This window comes from Vespa crabro, chromosome 17 (assembly GCF_910589235.1).
Source record: "Vespa crabro chromosome 17, iyVesCrab1.2, whole genome shotgun sequence".
Classification (NCBI taxonomy): domain Eukaryota; kingdom Metazoa; phylum Arthropoda; class Insecta; order Hymenoptera; family Vespidae; genus Vespa; species Vespa crabro.
Genome location: NC_060971.1, coordinates 2175826 through 2189258, shown reverse-complemented (window position 1 = coordinate 2189258; position 13433 = coordinate 2175826). Strand labels below are relative to the sequence as shown.

The 13433-nt window shown below is 30.0% G+C and overlaps 1 protein-coding gene across 7 annotated transcripts in view; it reads left to right on the top strand.

Moving 5' to 3' along the window:
• The first annotated feature begins 6320 nt into the window (after positions 1-6320).
• LOC124429970 (fasciclin-3) overlaps positions 6321-13433 on the top strand; it is a 304558-nt gene continuing 297445 nt past the window's right edge. For 3 of the 7 annotated variants that reach the window (XM_046975908.1, XM_046975907.1, XM_046975913.1), the window contains exon 1: positions 6321-7169. In XM_046975908.1, the coding sequence (XP_046831864.1) occupies positions 7082-7169 (88 nt within the window). In that variant the 5' untranslated portion in view covers positions 6321-7081. The remainder of the gene's footprint in view (positions 7170-13433) is intronic. The other 4 variants (XM_046975909.1, XM_046975910.1, XM_046975911.1 and 1 more) reach the window with 2 other exon arrangements.

Genomic DNA, 13433 nt, shown 5'->3' with positions numbered 1-13433 from the left:
CGAAAGCACTGTGTGTACACGCTTATCGTTTCTAATACGTGTTTAGAACGATTTTTGTACGATCAAAGTATTAGAAATTAATTGATAACGTTATACGATGAAATTAATTAAATAATTAATTTTTCTATATTTCTCTCTCTCTCTCTCTCTCTCTCTCTCTCTCTCCCTCCCTCTCTCTCGTTCTCTCGGTCTCTCGCTCTTATTATCGACTTATCAAGATGATATTTTCTCATAATCATTATCATCGCGCAATTATTTCACAATTGCGCTAGATATCCATCGATGCGTACTAACTATGCCAAAGTAGATATTATGTAATAGCAGAGGTGCATTGGCCATTAATATTTCGTGCTTGTCATCGAAATTCAATTTCCATGGAACTGCGTTACTCGACGCGCATGAGGAACTCTAATTCAGTGTCTGCGGTCGTGTCAATCAACTCCACGCCGGCCAACTAGTTAGAAATAATTAATGTCCGGCAAATTTCGAAAATAAACAGGATTCGCTTTATGAGAAATTGTATAAAAGAAAAGGGGGGGGGGGGAAAAAGAGAGAATATCTGCCGTTTTTTTTTTTTTTGGCGAGAATGGGGTTTGATTCGAGGAAAAAAAAAAGGAAGAAGAAGAAAAGAGATGATTTTCTTTATTTCTTCATTTCTTTTTCTTTTCTTTTCCTTTCCTTTCCTTTCCTTTCTTTTTTCTTCTTCCTTTTTTTCTTTCTTTCTTTCTTTCTTTCTTTTAAATTAAGCGAGATCGTTGCGAGAGATAATTAGTTTATTAATTGTAAGAATTATGGTAATTTCTTTTTTGTTTCTTTTAATTAAATCATTATATACAGAGATATTATTAACGAGAGGAATTATTAACGAGAACATAATCAACGATCGCATATACCTGTTCCATTCGATTTTAGTAAGAAGATAGCGGGATAATCAATCGCACATATTCCCTTTGATTTATTATCGATTTTCTATGATCAATGTACATCCACATACCTATCATTCATATAGTTTATACGTATCCGTTCTGTTGTGTCTTGCGATCGATTTCAAGCTATAGAAAATCTATGCGATTTGAAATCAACGATAGGATCGTCGAATGAACGTTAATCCTTTAATAACTATTTCGAATTATATGCGAAATCCGTGCAATTAACCGAGTCGCATCGTTTCTCGTTATTGCGCACTGGAAAAATAAGCCTTTCGCCATTGGAAAAGATAAAATTTTCATCTCTCTCTCTCTCTCTCTCTCTCTATATATATATATATATATATATATATATATATATATATATATATATATATATATATATAATCATATTTGAATTCCATTACAAATAGAATATTAATTTATTTTAAATGCGTTAAATTCGATGATGTAAAGAAAAAAAAAATTGTTCCATCGATCGGAATGATATATATATATATATATATATATATATATATATATATATATTTTTTTTTTTCTTTAATTTTAAAGAAATTAAAAATTACATATATATATTAGGTGGACAGGAAAGTAATGTCGCTTTCTTAAATTAAATTCAAACGAATAAATTTTTAACAAGTTTTTATTTTTAATCACAATCAAATATCGACATTCGCAGAAACGACATTACTTTCCGGTCCACCTAATATATATATATATATATATATATATATATATATATAAATTTGATAATATGTATATTAGATTAAATGCCATTTTGTCTTGGTAAATTATTCGTCTGAAATGAAAATAAGTATGTAGGTATATAGCTTATATAGTAGGCAAAGAAAAATATACAGGCAATCAACCTTTGGTCCTAAATTGGTAGTAGCAAGATAAATGAAGGCGTTAGGGAAGATGCTAATTGCCATTCCGCGAGCGTCTCTAGAAGCTAAGGGGATAACTGCAACTCGGTTAGCATAACGAGACGAGTCGACAAATCCATTTTTACGACAAACTTGTTCGCCACGCGAGATGAATCTTGATATCGGTTGCTTTATCGTATGACTTATCGATCAGAACGATTGTCTAAATATATGCATGTATATATATATATATAAATTGCATTACTAATAATAACTAATAAATTTTTAATAATAATAACTAATAAAACATTACTAATAAATTTTTATATTCGTAAATATTAATGAAACGTTTTAAGTCTAATCGATTGATTTTTAAATCAATTTTGGCTCTTGAGTAATCGATTTAAAATAATATTTAAATATGATTAATCGTAAGAAGTTGAAAAAAAAAAATTAATTAATATTTAAATCAACGCTGACGTATTAGAAATTAATTAAAGCGATATAAATACGTATGTACGTATTTAAATTGAAAATGTAAAAGGTAAAAGGAAACGTAGGCGCTTTAAAGTAACGTAGTGCGTTGATAGAGAAAAAGAAAAAAAGATTATAAATTAGAAAATTTTTTTATAATTTGCTTATAGAAAACAAAATTTTCCTCCTTCTTTTCTCTTTTTTTTTTTTTTTTCTTTGTTACAGATTCTTTTTTTCTTTTTTTTTACAGACCCTCTACAGAGCAACCATCAGCTGCGTCGTTTGGGTCCGCGCGTACGCGCCTTGAAATTGAACGACATGCAAAAACAGATTTACATCGGGATTACCTGCGATCCGATCGGTAAAGGAGCTCCGTGTCAATCAAAGTAATGGATAAGTATTCAGACGACGTGAATCCGTATTGATTGAATGCACGCTCGTACGTTTGATCATGGTAATAACAAGCGCGATGAGAGTTGAAAGGGACCATGACTGAAGCGTGTCAATTAAAGTTCTTAAGAATACCAGAAACGTAATCTTCGGGTCTACGATAATAAATTTAATTATTTTAAAGCTGATAGAAAGAAAAGAAGAATCGTGCTAATTTATATCTTTTTTCTTTCCTTTTTTCTTTTTTTTTTTTTTTTAAATAAAGAAATCGATACAAATAATCGTAATAAAATTTACATTGATATAAAATAAAAGTAGTCATAAAATATATATATATATATATATATGATATCCATCGAATTATAAATAATGCATATGCGTAATTTTTTTTTTTCTTTTTTCTTTAAATATAAAAAATATATTAAAAATAAAATAGTCAAAATGAATATAATGTATATAAGAATAAAATTTATAAGATGAAACTATATCGTTTAACGCCTGTGAGATGCAACAAAAGTGAATTGCAACTCTGTAATTCTGGTTATCTATACGCAGGGGTATATACGTGAGAGAAAATAGTAATATTTCTATACATACGTTATCACGGAAATATTCACGTTTTGTCTAAGAACAAACTCAAGTAACAAGCGAGAGAGAGAGAGAGAGAGAGAAAGAAAGAGAGAGAGAGAGAGAGAGAGAGAGAAAGAAAGAAAGAGAGAGAGAGAGAGAGAGAGAGAGAGAGAGAAAGTTCGACTATATTGATAACACGATTACATGTACGTGAGAGCATACAAGTCTTGGGCACAACTCGATTAGCAGAATCCATAGTAGCGTTCCTTCGACCGCAATAGAGAAATAAACGATCGAGTAGTAGTAATAGTATGAGAATATTCGTTTGACCGCAATCAGAAGAAGTTTGGTTCCATGGAAATTGCCATGAGCTAGACTCAACGAGGGATTATACAATCGATTATATCGTGATAATAAAACATTTTAATCGATCTTGTTCTATTCTCGTTTGTGTAAAAGGAATAGATAAAAGGAAAAAGAAGACGGGAAAAAATCGCGGTGGAAGGGGTTAAGGAAGAGGAATACTTAAAAAAAAAAAAAAAGAAAAAAAAAAGAAAAAAGAAAGACGAAAAATGAATAAATAAAAAGGAGGAAAAGAGAAAGAAAGGAAGGAAAAAGAAAAGAAAGATATAAATTTAAACACTTTTAAATCGATCTTCGATATGATATTTTTGGTTTGTTTGTATATTGTTTTCTTTATATATATATATATATATATATATATATATATATATATATATATATCGAGGAAATACACATCGATAATATCGATAATAAATACAAATTAGTATAGGAATGAGAGATGTGAAAGATTTTAGGCTCGTTATCTTAAGTGCAATAAGTTTTCCTATAGGTCCTCTCGGTTTTCCGTCACGTAAAGGTAAAGGAGACACGAGGTCCTCTCGGTCTTACACGTCGGTCACGTATTACATTATTGTATATGTAAGGAGCCTGTAACGTAATGTCGATAGGAACCTACCTGCATTCTCTCTCTCTCTGTCCCTGTCCCTATCTCTATCTCTGTCTCTGTCTCTGTCTCTGTCTCTGTCTTACTCTCTTGCTCTATCTATTTTAGTAACGCGTTGAGATTACACGTGCAACCAATCGCGACCATGTCGCTCGCATCTGGCTTAAACATGTCGCTCGTTCAACAATATCTCGATATCTACGCTATGCTATGCTTCAAGTTCTCTCTCTCTCTCTCTCTCTCTCTCTCTCTTGCGCTTTATCTATCTTTCTATCTATCTTTCCATCTCACTCTTTCCTTCTTTCTTTCTTTCTTTCTCTTTTGGTTATCTTCTCGTGTGTATCTTTGACCGGCTTCTCCGGTTTACCTTCATATCGTGATAACACTTTCGTGTCCCGTCGAACGCAAACACGCGAGCCTCCTTTATACGACCATATATATGTGTATATATATATATATATATACATATATATGTATATACATATATATATATATATATATATTTGTATAGCTGGGACGTGAAACAACCTGGACACGTACGTTCAACTTCACACTCTCATTGTCAGATTCTTCTGTTTCTTAGATAATATTCATATTTTCTAGGAAAATTTTCTTCTCGGAAAAACGTGAAAATTTGTTTACTACGTTCAAATGAGTACCTTTGTTATCATGAGTTTTCGAGTATGATGACGATAGAATATTAGAAAATAATAGCGGGATGGGGAGGAATAAAAGGGAGAGGGGAAAGGGAGATTAGAGAAAAAACGTGGAAATATTTAAATTCGTTTAGAATAATATAATGAACATTCGAATGAGAGATCACGTGAACATTAGAAATATTTCATCGTGAATAAAAGTAATACTGATATGTGACATTGTTTTATTTCTATTAAATAGAAAATAAAAAGATAAATTTTATCTTTCATTCTATCGCGACATTTACATCTTCTTATAATTCAATCGTTTTTCATGAAAATATAATTGTCGTCGATGAGACGATATTATTAATCAATTTAAAATTGATTTGACATAGATCGACAAAATTAAGAAAAATATTCTTATGATCTTTAATCGTATTAAACTTCGAATTATATAAATCACGATTATTTTCCGATGAATAAATGAAACTCCTTGTAATGTAAAATATTATCGTGACGTTATTAGCATTTTGAAAAATCACTGTTATATAATTGATTCACGTACATCTTTGATTATCTTCTAATAATGCGATCGAAGAGAATCTTATTCCATAGATATTTCTATGTGCTTATGCACCTTTAAGAACATATTTTGCAGATGTATAGTGCACTAAATTTAAAAACGTTTCAACATTTTCGATAAAAGAGGGAAGAAAAAAAAAGTGTCGAAGATTTATCGAAGATTGTGTCGTGTCGCGAAATTTTGTGATTTTCTTGGAATCAAAAAAAGAAGAAAAAAAAATAAATAAATAAAAGAAAAAGAAACAAATAAAAAACAAAAGGATCGAAAGTTTACAAGAAATTTTTTAAACAGCGATTTCTTTTTTCTTTTTTTTTTTTTTTTTCTACGGTACTACATACAAATACACGTAAGAATAAAAAAAAGAGAAAAAAAGAAAGAAAAAAGAGTGTTTATTATTCAGTATCGGTAGATATAGAACGAACAAGAAAAGATGAGAATAAGGAGAAGGAGGAGGAGGAGGAGGAGGAGGAGGAGGAGGAGGAGGAAGATATAAAGAAGGAAATAAATAAATAAATAAATAAAGAAAGAAAGAAAGAAAGAAAGAAAGAAAAGGAAAGGAAAGGAAAGAGGAAAGCAAAGACACGTTGGAAGGTATAAAGAAAAATAGAGAGCGAGAGAGACGACGAGTGTATGCCTCTGCATGAGTGAGTGAGTGGATGGGTGGGTGGGTTGAGTTTAGTGCGTGCGTAAGTACATGCGTAAGTACGTGGATGAGTGAGTGAGTAAGAGCGACCGAGTGAGTGAGTGAGTGAGTGAGTGAGCGCGTGTGTAATCGTCGTAGGTTAGTTAAGTTAGGGGCACGCGGAAAGTGGGGTACACGGTAAAGACGATAGAGATAGCGCTATCGGAGGTGTTCGGTCGTTCTCGGCTAAAAGCCGATGTCTCACGAAGCGGACCGAAAGTAAAGCGCGCGGCAGACGGTCTTCGCGCGCCGAGCTCTACGGTCGTGATTCGACTCTGGCGATCGACTTGTTCACTTTTTATCTCATAGTGTGCTCCATAATTCTCAAATAATAAACAATTCATCGTCATTGTCATTATCTTTATCATAATATCATTATCATCAAATATTATTATCGCCATCGTTACATTTTCTTTTTTATTATTAATAATAAATATCGTCAAAAGAGTTAAACGTCTTAAAACGTAATCGTTCGTGCTTCGTATAAGATATAAGGGGAAAAAAGTATACATACACACACACACACACACACACACACAGAGAGATATATATATATACATATATACATATATACATATATATGTAACAATAATATATGTATATATATATGTAATAATAATATTGTCGTACGCGCCTTGGTTTTGTTGCGACGCATTTTGTGTGATCGATCGAATATAAACAAACAAGTTTTTTTTTACAACTTCGTCCTTCAATTCTGATCAACGGAAATTTTCTACGACTGTTGGGATCATAGAAAATATACGTTTGTCGTCGTTAATCACTACGGACATAAAAGAAAAAGAGAAAATAAAGGAGAAAGAAGAAGAAGAAAAGAAGGTAGAGGAGAAGAGGACGAAAAAGTAGAAAAAGTAAAGGAAGAAGAGAAAGAAGAGAGAAAAGTAGAAGAAGAAGAGGAAGAAGAAGAAGAAGAAGAAGAGGAAGAGGAAGAAGAAGAAGGAGAAAAAAAAACAGTGAGAGTTTGGTGATGTGCGCGAAATCAACGAAACCAGCAGCATTCACGATGTCGTCGTTCCTCTGGATCATCGCCCTGCTTTATCCATCGATCATTCAAGGTGCTAACAAACGTTTTACATCTTTTATCCCGTCCCCTTTTCTCTTTTTTTTTTTTTTTTGTTCTTTATTATTTCTTTATAATTTTATTACTGTTACTATTGATGTTATTACCATTATTATTATTATTATTATTATTGTTATTATTATTATTAATAATAATTCTATGGTTTTAAACATATAACGTAATTATCCATATTTCGTTTCGAATTCAAAGAAATTCATTGAAGATACGCTTATGACGTTATATGGCAAACCATCGATCAACGCAAAATTAGAAACATAATTTTTAACATATCGATGCATGAGATCATGCGTACCTTGTAAAGATTAAATGTTATCGAGTAGATGGATTGGGATAATTTGTGTTGGGATGTTTTTTCTTTCTCTTTTTTTTTTTTTATTTTTTTCTTTTTATTCTATCGGGAAAAATCGACAGAAAAGATTTTCTTCTTCTTTCTCCACGTGTATCATGATATTACGATATTTATACACGTAAAGTTGAATGTACTTAGTTAGAATCAGTACTAACGTATCTGACTCCATTATACGCCGCATTGCGAGCGATGCTTTTTCTTTTCTTTTTTTCTTTTTCTTTTTCTTTTTCTTGAACTTGTTAATAATTAACCCTTCTTTCCTAATCAGAGTTATTTGCTTTATTCGCAAATGAACGTATCTCTTAGTCATTGTCTCGTTTAAATTCTTAAAGGTGGTTGTTACCAACATAATAATATATAAGATTAATTTCGTTCTTTTGTAATATTCATTAAAGATCTATTTCGTTTTTAAAGAAATTTTTTAAATTATTCGAAAATCTCTCTCTCTCTCTCTCTCTCTCTTCTCTCTTTCTTTCTGTCTCTCTGTCTCTTTCTCTCTCACTTTCTCTCTACGAATTAACTGTATAAAGTAGATCGTAAAATAAGATAGACTATATTTCATGAAAGCTTTTTTATTATGGCGATTAAGCTGACTTAGGTTGTCTAGGAAAAAAAGTTGATAATTTTAAGAAGAAAGTTTTTTCTTTTTTAAAAAATTTTTTATTCATACTTTTCTTTATATACATACATATATATATATATATATATATATATATATATATATATAAAGAGAGAGAAAGAGAAAGAGAGAGATGTGTATGTTTGGAATGTTTTTCTTTCTCGAAAAAAAAAAGAAGAAAAATAATAAGATAAGGCGACGATAAAAAAAAAAATTTCTTCCAATTTTTTTTTTGTTTCCTTCTTATATAAAACGTTCTGAGGTTTGTTGCGATTTAAGCAATAAAAACGTATGGTATCGTTCGTTCGTTCGATTCGCGTTCCATTCGGGTGCGAGAGAGTACAACGTATAGGATAAAATGCAAGAAGGTACGAGTTCAATATAACTATAGCATAATCATAGATTATGCTGGAATATCGTCAGAGTAAGTTTACCGCTACGATCACATAATACTATTCTCTCTCTCTTTCTCTCTCTCTCTCTCTCCTTCTCTCTCTCTCTCTCCTTCTCTCTCTATGTATAAGATTCTTGAAGTCGTAGCATGATGGAATAAATGATAAAGAAGATGGAGAAAGTCGTTCTCGTTTGCCTGTCTCGTATATATGACATTATCGTAACCATAGCTTCGTTCTGCATATATATATGTATATATATAAGGGCATATATATATATATATATATATATATATATATATATACATATATATCGAGAACAAAAATAAATGGACAGGAATTGGAAGTAGGTATCAACGAAATTGAATCGATCTATTACTAATGTTATGTACTTGAAGTATTATTAAATATATATACATATGTATACATATATATATATATATATATATATATATATATAAAATATAAGTACATAGATTATCTAGTAAATAAAATAATTGATAATTTAATATTTACGTTACTTTTGTATTAACAAAAATCAATATTAGATATTCGTTCATATCGAAAAATAGAAAAATAAAAATGTAAGTAATTGATTAAAATGATAATCTCACGTAATAGTTTGATGAACGGAACTTTTGGCATCGTTTTCTTATTAGATCCTAATATGTGAGAAAAAGATTTCATTATTATCATGTAAAATAATTTGCCTTGAAAAAGAAAAGATCTTTCTTTTTTCTTTTTTCTTTCTTTTTTCTTTCCTTTTTTTTTCTTCTTCCTTCTTTTTGTTTTCTCAAATAGATACGTGGGAATAGAAACAGTTGAGGGTAATAAAGAAGAGAGAAGAGGGATAGATATATGGATAGATATATGGATAGATAGATAAACAGACAGATAGATAAACAGACAGACAGATAGATAGATAGATAGATAGATAAGGTATAAATGTAAAGAAGGAAAAATGCATCAGATCGATGAGTAAACGTTACTTAAGCCTCGCCAAAGAGTTAAGGAATCGTCATCGATTTATATGCTTTAGGAGACGTATTCAACATCATGGAAATGCGAAAGACAAAGATGGATATAGATATAGATATAGATACAAAGAGAGAGAGAGAGAGAGAGAGAGAGAGAGAAAGAGAGAGGTGAGTTTAATGGTAGAAACTTAGATCGATCGATCGAATGAACGAATGAACGAAGACGCTCTCGTTGACGCCGATGACGACGACATTACGTCGCGACGACGACGACGGTGGCGGCGACTATTAGTCTCGTTTCTTTTTTTTTTTTCTTTTTTTTTTTCAACTCGCTGTTCCTTCTCCTCCTCCTCCTCCTTCTTCTTCCCTTTCCTCCTTCCCTTTCCTCTTTCTTTTGCTCTTTCTTCCTCTTATTTTTCCCCTTCTGTATTTTATTGTCAAGGTCACGGTCAATACGTCCAACCGATCGAAACGTCCCTCCTTACGTTACCTCATTTTTTTTTTTTTTTTTCTTTGCGATTATTTTCATTTAGGCCAATGGATATTTATAATCTTAATAAAATATATATAATATATATCTCGGAGAATCTTTCTTTTTTGATTTCTATTATTTCTCTTTTTTTTTGTTTACATTATTTTTCTTATATACGATCAATCAATAATATCGCAAATTTGTATGAAAAAGAAATGTAGAAAAGTATTACTGAATTTTTTCTTTTCTATTATTTGTTATTCATTTCGATATTTATTTCCACGTTTATCTGAAATATTAAAATTATTAAAAAAAATTCCACGTTACTTATTGATAAAACCAATTGGATATATATATATATATATATATATATATATATATATATATATATATTTTGTATGTTATTATACTTGTTCATTTTTATCAGAACGATATTAAAACTTAACTTTCTCTCTTTGTATAGATATAGAACATTAATGATATATTGAAATTACTAAATATTTGGTTGTATATTTAGATACAAAATATTTCGTAATATCATTATTACTTATCGCGGTAAAATCCGATGTTCATTACTTACGTGGTTACCTTTTTTTCAGATAGATTAGAAAAATAATAATCGATATAGTATAATTGAATTTTGATCGTGAACACTCATTCGTAAAGAATATTTTTCAAATGGACTTTGATATTTAACGCGTATCATAACTCGTGTAAATATCTATTAACGCAGTACTAGTGTATTGAAAGCATGAAAAGGTTCGTTTAAAAAGCTAACCCAAAGACTCATTAAGTTTTCGTTCATTTTGAAATCGTTTTTTGTACTTCTCTCTCTTTCTCTTTCTCTATCTATCTTTATTTTCTTTCGAACGTAGGTAGTTAGCAGATATCGCTTATCTCACTTTTGAAACGTGTCTCTTTCATGAGAATATATTGTATATGAGCTCATTCCAAAATAGATATTTAGATAAAGTATTATGAAATTTTTAGATATATCGAGTTTATCTTGAGCATAGGTGTATATATATATATATATATATATATATATATATATATATATACATATGTCATATCATATCATATCATATATACTAAAGAATCATTTGATAAGCTAATTTGTGAATGGAATCATCGCGATTAGTGAGTCACTTAATCAGTCACTCATAGCCTAGTCAGTTTGAACAAAATTTGAGAATAATTATATTTTATCTATTGTTTGACCGTAAAAATATGAAAATTATGGTACGGTTTTTAAATTATTTCATTTGGTTTTACTTGTTATCAGTTTGCTTTCTCTCATTCGTTTATTCATTTGTTCGTTCGTTCGTATATTCGTTCGTACATTCGTTCGTATATATTCGTTCGTACTGCCATAATCACATTTATTCAAAAATAATATTTTATAAATTTCCTATAGCTTTTCGTAAAAATTTCATTTTATTAATGTTACGATCGGGAAAAATTTCTTTTAAAAAATATTGTTAATATCTTCGTATATAATATGCATATACACACACACACACACATATATATATATATATGAAATTATGTATATATATATATATGGAATTAGAAACGACGAGATATTCATTTTCAAACTGTGAATATTGAGACTTTTTTTCTCGACTTTTTTCTCAACTTTTCTCTTGATTTCTTTTTTTTTTTTTTTTCATCAACCTTCGCAATAAAATTACATGCTGAATTTATAGTTGTAAAATGTTACATTTATATATGTATTTTCTTTTCTTTTCTTTTTTTGCTCTCTTTTCTTTTTTTTTTTTTCTTTTTGTCCCATCATACGTTCTCAAGGTTTTTACGTAATTATTGAAATTTTCGTGAAACTGACGATACAATAAATCTGTGTAAATTTCATATATTTCGATTACGTAATAAAGGATAGATAGATCAAAATTTCCTAATCTCGAGTAATTTTTACAATACTAAGGAGAAAAAAAAATGGCTTAAAGGTTTCCGGGGGGGGGGTGGGAGGTAAATGAAATAATTGATTGTTAAAATCTCATTATCTATAGGAATATTTAAATCGGTCATCCTGTATAAAATTAGATAAATCTTTCTCTTTTCTTTCCTTTCCTCTTTTTCTCCGCTTGATTTTTTTTTTCTTTTTTTTTTTTTTTTTCCTTGTCTCGGAATGGTAATCGTTTTAATATTTTCACTCTTCCACTTGTTTTTGTATTTTATTTTATTTTTGTTTTCTTATTTCTTTTTTTTTTCTTTTAATTTTTTTTTTTTTTTTTTTTGTTTTTTTTTAATATTATTTCGAGTTAGGGTGATTCTCATAACTCGGGAAGAGGAAATATCGTAAAATAGTAAAGTAGCATTTTTCATCACGATTATATTTACGATCCGAGAATGTCGGTAGCTTCGAGATAACCGTGAAAGCTTTTGTAGGTTTGGGTTAACGACGTGCATAGATGGCATCATCCACTAACGCGCTCGTAATATATCTTTCTCGATTACGAGATTAAAAGTGTGATATAAATCGCTAGATGGCAAATTCTTTTTTTTTTTTTATTTCTCTCTTTTCTCTCTCTCTCTCTCTCTCTCTCTCTCTCTCGTCGCCCACCCATCGAAAGAGTTTTGGTCAAAACGTAGTTAGCAACAACGGATATCATCCAAAACGAAATCATTTCGCTTTATGGTTGATAAATTTTCAAACGTAATTTGAATCCGAAAAAAAAGTAGAAAGAACGTCCATACATTTCGTATATATACAAACATATAGACACAACACACACACACACATATATATATATATATATATATATATATATATACATACATATATATATATATACATACACACACATGTATACTTCGTGTCGTCATCGTAATCATCATCATCGTCGTCGCCGTAGTTATTATTATTGTTGTTGTTGTTCTCATGTAGATAGTAGTGGGGATGGTATATATAATACACACATACATACATACATCGTTGGAATTCGATTACCATGCAAAACAGTTTCTCCAGTGTGGATTTTGTTTTTTCTTTTTCTTTCTTTCTTTCTTCCTTTTTTTTTTTTTGTTTTTGTTTTTGTTCCGTTCAAAGTGTCGCCATATATAAAGCGATGGAAAAAGTAGAGTACGAGTTTGTTGTTGTTCCATAGCTATAGTTACTTTTGACTGTATGTAAAACAAATATGACTTGACATTCATTGATTAAAGTTAAACGGGATAACTATTCGATACCTCGTTTTATTGATTTTCTCATTTTCTCTCTCTCTCTCTCTCTCACTCTCTCTCTCTCTCGTTCTTTTTTTTCTTTTTCATCTTTCATTTACATTTCCTGTCTCACACAATTAGATATTTTACTTGTCTTGTTGAGATATATAATAGAATCTATATAATAGATAGAAAGTCTTGAAATTATATCGAATATTAATTATATTAGTTATATATATATATATA